Source organism: Poecilia formosa, unplaced genomic scaffold (genome assembly GCF_000485575.1).
Source record: "Poecilia formosa unplaced genomic scaffold, Poecilia_formosa-5.1.2 Scaffold323, whole genome shotgun sequence".
NCBI lineage: Eukaryota > Metazoa > Chordata > Actinopteri > Cyprinodontiformes > Poeciliidae > Poecilia > Poecilia formosa.
The window spans coordinates 566332-578389 of NW_006800262.1; the positions used below are offsets into that span (position 1 = coordinate 566332).

The 12058-nt window shown below is 41.4% G+C and overlaps 1 protein-coding gene across 7 annotated transcripts in view; it reads left to right on the forward strand.

The window, feature by feature from the left end:
• LOC103152707 (bromodomain-containing protein 1-like) overlaps nucleotides 1–12058 on the forward strand; it is a 29268-nt gene that overhangs the window by 3247 nt on the left and 13963 nt on the right. For 2 of the 7 annotated variants that reach the window (XM_016661330.1, XM_016661329.1), the window contains exons 1-6: nucleotides 2450–2604; nucleotides 7216–8591; nucleotides 8739–8898; nucleotides 8982–9110; nucleotides 9743–9871; nucleotides 10232–10544. In XM_016661330.1, coding sequence (XP_016516816.1) covers nucleotides 2593–2604; nucleotides 7216–8591; nucleotides 8739–8898; nucleotides 8982–9110; nucleotides 9743–9871; nucleotides 10232–10544 — 2119 coding nt within the window. In that variant the 5' untranslated portion in view covers nucleotides 2450–2592. Of the gene's footprint in view, nucleotides 1–941; nucleotides 1019–2449; nucleotides 2605–7215; nucleotides 8592–8738; nucleotides 8899–8981; nucleotides 9111–9742; nucleotides 9872–10231; nucleotides 10545–12058 lie in introns of those variants that run through there. The other 5 variants (XM_016661325.1, XM_016661328.1, XM_007573280.2 and 2 more) reach the window with 3 other exon arrangements.

Below are 12058 nucleotides of genomic sequence, written 5' to 3' on the forward strand. Positions count from 1 at the left end.
CACATAAATGGAATATTTAATATTGGTAAAATGTATTGAGTATCTGGGTGTTTTATGGTAATATGGATCTTTCAGATTATTTTGAGAAGCAATTTCGATCATATTTTACATTTTATTGTGTCATGTAGCGCAGGCCGCTGGTCTTGGTCTTGACTCGGTCTCGACTCCCCTCGGTCTTGGTCTTGACTTGGTCTCGGACCCCAAAAGTCTTGGTCTTGTCTCGGTCTCGATACACTCTGGTCTTGGTCTTGTCTTGGTCTCGGGTTAGGTGGTCTTGAACACAACACTGAAGCACACTTTTAAATATGTGCACAGCCACGTTGATCTTAAAATCCAACTCTTGGAAATTCTCCATGGGTTACATGGAACAACTCAAACCAAAACATAATTACATTTTTGTAGCCTAATATGCCTTATGTCACAATTACACACAAGAATTAATTGATCTGGATTTTCCTCATTAAACATTTTGTTTGTAAATTTCATTTTGTTTTTTGAAATGGAAAATATGGGAACATTAAGATGTGTAAAAAAACAAACAAGAAAACAACAAAAAAACATTGTGCAAACAGCCTCCTTGAGATTAGCTCATAGCCACAGATGCAGCGTAATGTTTGCTGCAGCCTGCTTTGTGTTTTGGTTACTGTTTTCATGGTTTGTTGCCAGGCCAACCACTTACCTCAGGGGTGTTCAGTCCTCAAGATCCTACAACTTTTAGATGCATTCCTGCTCTAACACAACTGAATCAAATGGCTGATTTTCCTCACCAGCAGTCTTTCAGCTCTGCAAAGGCAACACGCCATTCGTTAGATTTAAATGTGTTGGACCAAGGGACACATCTAAAAGTTGCTGTAGGCTGGCCTTCGAGCCTGGATTTGAGGGGAAGTCTTGAAGTAGACTGTGTGTTCAAAGTTTAATTTGTTCTGGTGTGTTTTTTGCAGGTACCCTGTAGTGGGGGTGTATACTAGACAATCCTTGAAGAAAACCTGTTAGAGGCAGCAAAAGACTCGATACTGGGGTAGAGGTTTGCCTTCCAGCAGGACACTCACCATACATATACCTCCTGAGATAGTATGGGACTGTTTAGTTCAAAACTTGTTCATGTTGGAACAGCCTAGTTAAAGACTCAACTAGAGCTAAATCCATTTGAGTCTTTGGTTGAGCTGTTCAGTATATGTACTGTTTGGAATGCAGTAAATATTAGCTAATTGAACAATTACCATCTATTCTGACTCTTGGGTGCATCATTCCCACCAGCCCTGCTTAATCCTCTTTAATCAAACTCCGGGTTTGATTAAAGGGGGAGTTCATTTGGGGAGGTGCGTAATCGAACTGTGATGGAGATGACAAAACAGAATCCTCCAACAGCTAAAATCTGACCACTTCCTTAGAAAAATAAAAAAATTTAAGGAAGTTGCGCTCACTGCTTTCTTCCAAGGTCATAGTTTAGTTTCCTCAAGTGATTCTGTGCAGTGCCATCATAGGCGGGGCGAGTGTTGGGGTGCAGGGGAGATTGTTCAATATTGGTTGGTTTGATACAGTATAGTGTGAAAGAGAACTGCAGAAGCTGAAAATGGAACAAATGTTGCAATTTGGTCACCAGTTCAACCAGCCTTAATGCCAGCAATATAATTGTAGGTTGGTTTGGAACTAAATGTTTGGGAACTTTGTTACTGGTTCTGGTAAAGTCATTACTAAACTGTCACTATATGTCATGGCAACTATTGGTAGCTGCCATGACATATAGTGAAAGGCAGTTCAAGCAGATATATTTTTGCAATGAAATCATGTTGTTGAAATGAAAATGATGAGTTTCATTTAGGGATGCTCTGATCAGGTTTTTTGATGCCGATTCTGATGCTGATCACCCATGAAGCCGATCTCTGTCGATCACTGATCTTTGCCGATCGCCTGGATTGACTGTTTATTTTTCGCGTTAGTTATAAATGATACTATGTGATCTGGCAAAATTAAAAAGTGAAAAATTCACCTAATTAACATAAACATGTAACATACTTGCAGGTACAATACAGCAGCTACTCAGTCAAAAGAACTGAAAAACCTGCAACCAGTTAAACAACATTTAACAGTAAGGCTCTCAGTACCATAAATTATACGAGTCAAATAAGTCCCAACACCTCCTATATCAAATGATGTCTAGAAAAAGAGGGAAACATTCATTCAAAGGTTGCATCAAAATAAACACTCCTAAGTTACTGAATCAAAACTTACTAAATTTAGCTGATTAATGCTGGTTCTGATAGGTTGTTTCTGACTGAGCGGAGTAATTCTGCAGAACACAGGAGGAGGAAAAGGAGATGGATCATTATTTATTTATTTTTTTTCATAAATTATCTCATGTTTGGACATAGCGAAAGTTTTAATATGTGAAATCTTTGTTGTTGTTTACGTTACATGCTGCGACTTTAAGCAGACGTTCCGGGTGGAGCAGAAACGGAGCTCCGTCTGTGAAATATTACCACCAGTACCGCATAGCAGCGGTTCAACAGCGAGAGCAGAACCAGCGTCTTTCACCGCCAGCTCAAAGACTTGAATCGTTTTTCGGGTTATTTGTTTAGCTTTCTGACCATCATGCTAATCCGGGTGAGTGTCGGTAGTTGTGCGCTGCTTTACTGGCCGATCCGGATGTCAATTTTTCCTTGCTTTGAGCCTCGATGTAGCCTAACTGCGTCAAATGCTTGTTTTTTGCAAAATGCATCAACATTTCGCAAAATGTCGATGCAAAATGCATCGACATTTTGCATCAGCGTCAAAATGTTGATGCATTTTGACGTGCTTCACCCACGAGGTAATTTTCCGCTGCAACACCCAAACTTCCCCGTTCACTCAGTGTGTTAAAGTTCCACACAACAGGATTTGTTGCTGCTCGCTTGCGCAGTGTGTAGAAGTGAGATACAGGTGATTGTTTTGGTGATTGGCAACAAGAGACAGTGATCGGCGGTCACTGATCATACACTTTTTCACGGAAATCAGCCGATTATGATTGGTGGCCAATCGATCGGCACACCTCTAGTTTCATTATTTTCCAACAACTGTATAGAATACTCAGCAACTGTGCTTTGTGATCTGTGTGTGCAATAAGCCTAAAGCAACAAGACTTTCACCTGTTGGGCTAAATTTGTTCACTTATATAAAATAATGTGGCCTGTCACAATAACAAATTTTTGTTGGTCCCAGAAATTATTGCAATAAACAATAGTATTGTCATTTTGAGACCACTGTTAACTAATAGCATAAAAATTGCAGAACAATGAAAATACACCCTCTCAGATGTCAATAAACTAACTTTGAAAGAACATTTAGCACTGGAACCAGAAGACCTTTTAAATACAAAAAAATTGGAAGGGGTATTAAGGGCTTTGCATTAGGCACTGTTCACTTTCAGATCCTCTGGTTCACCAATGCATCTAAAATGCGTCAGTACATTTTAGGTGCAGATATGTTGGTTGTATTATTTAGTTGCTACTGTTTTGCAAAAATAATGGTGCCACAGGTTCAGTGGTTCACCACGGTCATTCAGTTTGAATCTAAAGTGCTGCCAGACAGCAGCTGTCATGTTCCAGCGTTTCCCTGGCTCCTGCACCAGGCTTTATGTTACACACTGTGGTAGGAGGCCACAGTAGGCTTTATTGACCATCTACAGAGGTCAATAAAGCCATCTCAAAATTGAAAGCAAGTAAGTCACCAGGTGGAGACGGATTACCAGCTGAATGGTGTAAAATTTTTAGGAGATCTATAACACCTTTTTTGTTAAATTGTTTTAATCATGTGCTTACAGGAGGTGAGACTCCACCATCCTGGAAACAAGCAATAATATCCGTTTTACCAAAACCAGGAAAGGATAAAAGTGAGTGTAGTTCATACCAGCCCAATTTGGTTTTGAACATTGATTATAAAATATTCACTTCAATAATTGTCAGTAGACTAGAAAACATTATCCCCAAACTGATTGATACAGACCAAACAGGATTTATTAAAAATAGACGTACACAGGATAATGTGAGGCGAGCGTTACACTTATTCGACATCATGAACAGAAATAATTTGAAATCTTTAGCAATCAGTTTCGATGCTGAAAAAGCCTTTGATTATGTGCGATGGGAATACTTATATCTGGTTATACAGCGGTTTGGCTTTAATTACACAATCATAAGTTGTTTAAAATCAATATAGAGTTCACCAGTTGCCTCCATCAAAATAAATGGCAGCCTTTTAGGCACATTCCCTCTGAAACGAGGATGCTGGCAAGGATGCCCTCTAAGCCCAATTCTCTTTGCATTTTTTATAGAGCCACTTGCTCAAAAAATTAGGGACCCAGAAATTAAGGGAATCATATATAAGGGAAGAGAATACAAATCATTTCTATACACCGATGATGTCCTGGTGACCTTATCTAACCCAGATGCCAGTCTACCTGTCCTCATGTCTTGTCTCCACCAATTTGGATTTTATTCAGGTTATAAATTAAATATTGGAAAAACTCAGACCCTCTGCTTTAACTATTCACCCCGAGAGGATACAAGTAATCGGTTCAAATTTAATTGGAATACAAAAACCATGAAATATTTAAGTGTTAATAATACAAAAATATTAAACAAAATGTACAAAACAAATTATGGTGCTATGACTAATAAAATAAAAACTACACCCTTTTTTAGAGAGACAGATGGGCTCCCCTGATGCTCGATTTATATAACCGAATAGAAATCATAAAAATGATCATTTTACCTCAACTGTTGTTCCTTTTTCAATCTTTATCAATATAAATTCCTAACAAGCAGTTTAATGAGTGGAACCAGATCATCTCCAGGTTTATATGGCAAAATAAGAAACCAAGGGGACGTTATAAAATGTTACAATTACCAAGAGATAAAGGAGGAATGTCACTCCCATGTTTGGAAAATTAATACAGAGCAGCACAACTGCAATTTACGGTTTACTGGTGTGAAGAGGGGTATGAAGCAAAATGGAAAGAACTAGAATTAAGTCAAATTGACATCCCTCTGCAAGCTCTGCTGGGGGATAAACACTTCAAGACCATATATTCAGATGAGTTTGTGTTTCCACAAAAGTCCCCCTCAGCATCTGGTTTAGAAAGTTCACAACCCACTTTTAGAGAGGGAAAACTCGGTTATTAAGATGGATTGAGCACGATGGGGATTTTGTACCAGCACAACTTGACTCAAAATTCAATCAACTAACCAGAAAAGGCATTACATCGTACTGCGTGATTTATTCTGGAACTGATCTGGAAAGTTTCAAACAACTGCAGGAAAAATTTGACCTTGACAAATGATACTTTTTCAGATACTTGCAGCTCAGGTACCACTTTAATAAGAACATTAAAATATTGAGAAAAAAAATGATCAGGACCTCATTAATATCTTTATTAATGCTTATAAAGGTAAATCTTATAAGAAGAGGCTGGCCAGACTATATGTGTGCTTAGAAGCCAATAAAAAACATCAACATTATATATTAAAAATACATGGGAAAGGGAGGCAAAAATAATGCTGACGGAGAATGAATGGCTAAACATATGCCAAATTAACTCCACCACCACTAGCTCAGGACATTGGAGGGAATTTTCATGGAAGAATATTGTTAGGTTTTTTATAACCCCCATAAAGAACATTTTCTCAGACCAGCAGAGCTGAATCTGGGCTTTGTTGGAGACGATGTAATAATGTGATGGCTGCCCATTGATTTATTCCTATTGGTTAGAAGTAGTCAAAGAGATAAGGGTAATTCTTGGTTTTGAAATTGAGCACAACTTTAAGTAATCTACCAAATGAACTCAACACTCAGGATAAGTACCTGTTGAGAATACTACTGATAGTAGGAAAGAAATCAATAACAAGAAAGTGGCTTAGTGGGAGCTCACCGACATTGAGAGACTGGTCAGTCACTGTAGAAGAAATATGTGAAATGGAAATGCTCACCTTCTCCCCAAGACTCCAGGGAAACAAAATTCAAAAATGTTTGTTGAAATGGTTAATATATAGGAACTCAAAAGTATGTTGAGTATAATTAATTCATTATTCAGGGTGGCAAATGGGGTTTGGTGTTGAGCGGTTTGGCAGGAGTTGGTAATTCTGGAAAGAAACTCTCACTGACTCTTGATTCTTCAGGGAACTTTACATACATTGTAACCTGTTTGTCAAAACTCTGTTTTAGTTTTAGTTTTTTTGTGATGTATTGCTGTCTCCCTCCCTTGGTTACCTCTTTGTTCTGTGTGCTGTTTATTGTCCTTGTGATTTTTTTTTCCTCTTCTTTCTTGTTGTTATGCTTTGTCCTGTATAAAAGTCTCATCAATAATAGTATTAAAAAAAGGGAGAGAAAGGCAGGAAGAAACGGTAAATCCGCTAAATTAAAATGAGGTAGATAACTTTCATTTATCGTGCAATTAATTGATATATTGTTTATTGCAACAGGCCTATTTGTCATCCGGTCTTTTTGGTAGAAAGAGAGAGAGACGCTACAAAAACAAACAAGCAATATGATCACCCTCATTTTAAAAACCTCATTAAGCTAATTTTAATTGATTTATTGTCTATTGCAACAGGCTTACTGGGCATAGCATCGTTGTTGCATGTTTTCCTAGGATCATCCAGCCCTGGTCTGTTGAACATTGTTCTAATGGGTGTTCTTCTATAAAGGTTTTAGTCAGACTGATGAAGAAATCCTTGAAATACTAGAAAATGTAACTGGACCCAGGGAGGTACTGAATACAAATGTATGCATTTTATGCCCCACCTTATTTTGAAAAATTTCAGAAAATCATGCATCACTTCAAAAGTATGAGCTGTTTGATGTTGATCTATCACAAACTCAGTTAAACACATTGAAGTTTCTGTGTTAATGTGACAAATGTGGAAAAGCTTTGGTGGTGTGTCCATAAAAGAATCTTATGTAAAACCTGTAGCATCTGGCTAAAGTTTACATGGGTGATTAAAAGAGGTCAAAGCTTTCTGGAAACACAGTCTCACTTCAATTGTTTTCATCTGAAGGCATAAGTAAAGTTGTATTTGATTTGAGTTGGTCATTGTCATATTTTGTTGTATCAGCCCAAACTTTCCTGCTGTTGCTCCATAAAGCTTTCTAACAATCCACAAGTGTTGCTCTTCACTTTTCTGCCATAACATTACATCAGTAAGTCACTGACAGTTACTTCCTGTCCTCTCTTCTCAACAGAATCCTGATATCTTCATCATGAAGAAAAAATGTAAAAATCGCCGCCCCACCATGATAAAGAGGGAGTCTTCTCCTATCAAGCCCTCCCCCAACAGAGAGACTCTCACATACGCACAAGCTCAGCGAATGGTTGAACTGGAAGTGGATGGCCGAGTGCACCGGCTCAGCATCTACGACAAGCTGGATGTCATTGCCGACGACGACCCTACGGCTCAGGAGATCCTGGAGTGCAATAGCAACAAAGAAAACAACGAGAAGCCCCAGCAGGTTCTGGTTCGCTCTGTACGCCTCAAAATGAACCAGCAGAAGAAGAGTGGTGCTCTGACTGCTTCACATGGCAGCAGCTTGGGCGGCCTCCTGGAACCAAAGGTCAGGATGGTGGAGTATAATCTCCCAGTGGTGCCAAAAAGGCCGGCCATGTATTACAAATACTCTGAGAGGACGACCGAGGAGTTGGATGAGGAGGTGGAGTACGACATGGACGAGGAGGACTACGCCTGGCTCGAGATCATTAACGAGAAGAGGAAGAGTGAGGGCATTGGCCAGGTGTCACACAATCTCTTTGAGTTCCTCATGGACCGCTTTGAGAAAGAGTCGTACTTGGCTACACAGGGCCAGAGTGACCTGCAGACGCTGGTGGATGAAGATGCTGTTTGCTGCATCTGCATGGATGGAGACGGAGCTGATAGCAACGTCATTCTCTTTTGTGACTCGTGCAACATCGCCGTGCATCAGGAGTGTTACGGTGTGCCGTACATCCCAGAGGGTCAGTGGCTGTGCCGTCATTGCCTACAGCGTCCGTCACGGCCGGCCGAGTGCCTCTTTTGCCCAAATCGTGGAGGAGCTCTGAAAAAGACAGATGATGATCGCTGGGGCCACGTGGTTTGTGCCATGTGGGTCCCCGAGGTTGGCTTCTCTGATACAGTTTTCATCGAGCCCATTGATGGCGTCCGCAACATCCCCCCCGCCCGCTGGAAACTCACATGCTACCTGTGCAAAGCCAAGGGCGCTGGGGCCTGCATCCAATGTGACAAGATCAATTGTTACACCGCCTTCCATGTCAGCTGCGCCCAGAAGGCGGGCCTCTACATGAGGATGGAGCCCGTCAAAGAGCTGACCGAGTCTGGCACCACCACCTTTTCTGTGAAGAAGACTGCCTACTGCTCTAGCCACACACCCGAAGGTTGCGACCGACGGCCTCTCAATGTCTACGATGAGCTTCGTCTCAAGAATGGAGCCTGTTACAAGCGGGCAGAAAAGAGGGGGAAACCGCGCTCCAAAAGCTGGCAGAAGAAAAAGATGAAAAAAGCAGAGTCAGAACCTGAACTAGAACCTGAAACCCAAACTAACCCTGGGCCCAGCATCACTGCATCAAGGTAATTGATCCCAGACTCTCTTTTTTTTAAGAACATTTTCGAAGCGGAGAGTCCAAAGATTTAGTGAGAATTAGACAAATCTAATGTTGGAGATGTCCACAGTCTTAAGGTGTTCTGTTAGTAAATGTGTCTTCCTGTCTGGCCCAGTTTTGATGCCATCTTGAACCAGGTAGCAGTTCAGAGGAAGCGGCAGTTTGTTGAGCGGCTGCTGAGCTACTGGGTGCTGAAGAGGCAGTCGAGGAACAATGTGCCTCTGATCCGCCGCCTGCAGGCCAACCCTCAGCCCTCTAAAGCTCAGCAGCAGAAGGTCAATGCTGCCCATCACACTCACACCCTCAACACTTCAATGTCCTCCTGATACTGATCACAAACCTTGTGTGATGTCTTCAGGAGCGTATGGAGACAAACCAGGCTCTGAAGGAGCAGCTGAAAGTGTGGCACCGTCTGCGCCATGACCTGGAGCGAACCCGGCTGCTGCTGGAGCTCATCAGGAAGCGGGAGAAGGTGAAAAGGGATGAGGTAGAGTCAGTCGCTCCTCTCTCACTGTCTCAGCACTCCATTACTACTCGATAACTTCAATAACTGATGAAATATCTGCTTAAGTATTCCATTTGTCTCACAGATGTAAATCTAGAACATTTTCTGTCTTTTTATCTGACCCCGTTACTCTGAAACCCCGTGAATAAAAAAACAGTGCAGCTGATTAGCTTCATTGGATCTTGTCATCTTTAGTCCATTCATGAACCCATTACCTGGTAACTAATGCTCCAGTAATACAGTAATAATGACAAACCAGACAAGCCCTTCTAGTTATTTCAGAGATGGACATTAAATGCCACCAAAAAAGACAGATTGGGACCCCCAACCAACATCTGGCTCTTTGATGTCACTTGTCCAAATCTGGCCTTTCTAGATGAGGAGACAAACAAAACCCAGAAAAGACCCCTTTTCCAACTTGTCTCCACATTTTAAATAATGTTTAATTTTCTGTCCCTTTGATCGTTATGTTGTACTTTGTCATTCTGTCACAAAAAACTCCAGTGTGAGAAAATGCAAAAAGCTTCTATGAGGATAAAAAGTATTTGTCTGCTCTGATTAATCAGTTCCTGCAGCAGAATGATTGTTGTGAGCAGATGTTATTCTCTCTGCAGATAAAGCTGCATCAGTCGGTGCTGGAGCTGCAGCTGACTCCCTTCAACATCCTGCTGAGAGCCGTGCTCAGTCAGCTGCAGGACAAGGACCAGTACAGCATTTTTGCACAGCCTGTCTGCATTAAGGAGGTTTGTAACAGTCATTCTTCCGAAAGACTGTATGAAACAACTATTCAGATGTAACAGCATTTCTGTCTGAAAGTTTCATTTACAGTCTCTTAGAGCAGTGGTCTCAAACTGCAGACCACTCCCCTTGAGGGCCAGAGTCCTGCAACTTGCAGATTTGTCCCCCATCCTACACATTGGAATTAAATGGTTAGCCTCCATCTCTAGCATGCACTCCTGCTCTACAAATCTCTGCTAATGAGCTAACGTTGAAGCTAGGTGTGCTGAAGCAGGTTGAGATAGGACGCTGGCCCCGGAGGACTGGAGTTTTAGATGCCTGCTCTACATGTTCTCAGCCTTGTTGTGTCTTGTTTGCCCCTGCAGGTCCCAGACTATCTGGAGCACATCAGGAAGCCCATGGACTTCTCCACAATGAGGAAACGAATCGATTCTCACAGTTACTGCAGCCTGGATGAGTTTGAGGACGACTTTAACCTCATAATTAGTAACTGCATGACATACAATGCCAAGGAAACGTTCTTCTACAAGGCGGCTCAGAGGATGCTGGACCATGGAGGGGTCATCCTACGGAGAGCTCGCAGAGAGGTGGATAGGATCGGCTTTGACTTCCCCAGCTGCCTGCATTTGCCAGAAGCCCCACAGCTGGAGTCCCCAGCTCCTTTCTCCTGGGAGGATGGTGAGTGAATGCATCCGGTTAGGAAAGGAGTGTGAAGCAGGAGTTGGCAAAAATCATTTAACAATTTCATTACAGTTTAGGGGACTACTAGACTATCTTAAGTTCATTTAGTGAACAGAATAAAAACATAAGATTAAAGAACAGAATCCTTCTTTCACACTGACCCTATCCTGGAAAAGGAGACTATTCTCTCAACTTTTATTGTGAAGGATCTTCTGACAGTTGTTGAGTCTGAACTAACCATAACCCCCACACACAAGGGATAAGAGGAAAATCTAATATCTTGATATGTTTTTGCTATATACATGACATATATCACGATACTCTTAAATGAGCTCCAATGTTATTTTAAACTAGACTCCTTGCAGCTTGATGCAATAGTGAGGAAAAAAAAAAGAATGAGTAGTTTTGAGGTTTTTTTTCCCCATTGCATAACACTAAATGGATCATACCTACGTCTCCAGGTTTCACTTTAACAAACTAGTTCTACCGCGGCAGCGCGCCTATGAACAGCATGTAAAAGAATAGTCTGATTGGGGTGGGAGAGTAAATTTGTGGTACAACCTTTTGTGGCAATAGTTTTGCAACATGTCTTACAAATTACCTCATTTTGTTTGACATTCTCCATATAAAATCCAAACCATTGCCAAATTATTAATCCAGCGCTCCGTCTCTTCGGAACTAGACTAGTTTATCTGATTCCTCAGTTACCGTCTCATTCACGGCTCGCCTCAAACTCCTGCTGTCACCATGTTGTTTGTTTTCTCCACAGAGCGTGATTGGTAGAAAATTTTCAGGTTGGGAGGGGGGAAGTACTTGTGATGCATTCATAGGGTGTTGGATAAACCATACTGACAGTGAATTTGAAAGTTTATTATTTGAACGACAATTTATACTCGATAGTTGGATATAGCCATTTTAACTATTGTAAATTGAAAATATCGCGATACATCGAGTATACTCGATATATCGCCCAGCCCTACCACCCACACACTGGAGTTATGGTTTGCCTAAACACAGTGACAGTCATGAGATCACTACAACAAGCTGGAAGGACGTCTTTAGTATCTAATGCATGGAGAACTGTTCCCACTGAACCTCATGTTGGCAGCTTTTCATGCTGGATGTGAAACAGCTGAGGTGTCTCCAAGATGAGAGCCATGAATCAGAGATATGAGTAACCTTGTCTAAACCGCTGGAGGGAGTAGAGAAGGTGAGGCTCTGGACTCGACCCTGACCCAGACCCGTGGTTAGGAGGATTTTGACTTAGGGCTGAGCAATAAATCAATAACAATATATATGTCGTAGTCAATACCAATAGAAAATAGTAGTAGCACTCTGTAGAGGTGTGCCAATCAATCGGTCACCGATCATGATCGGCCGATTTCTGTGAAACAGTATGTGATCGGTGATCGCCGATCACTGTCTCTTATTGCCAATCACAAAAACCGATCACCTGTATCTCATGCTTCGCAGCCTGCATAGGCCCAAAGTGCAACATATCTTCCCCTAAT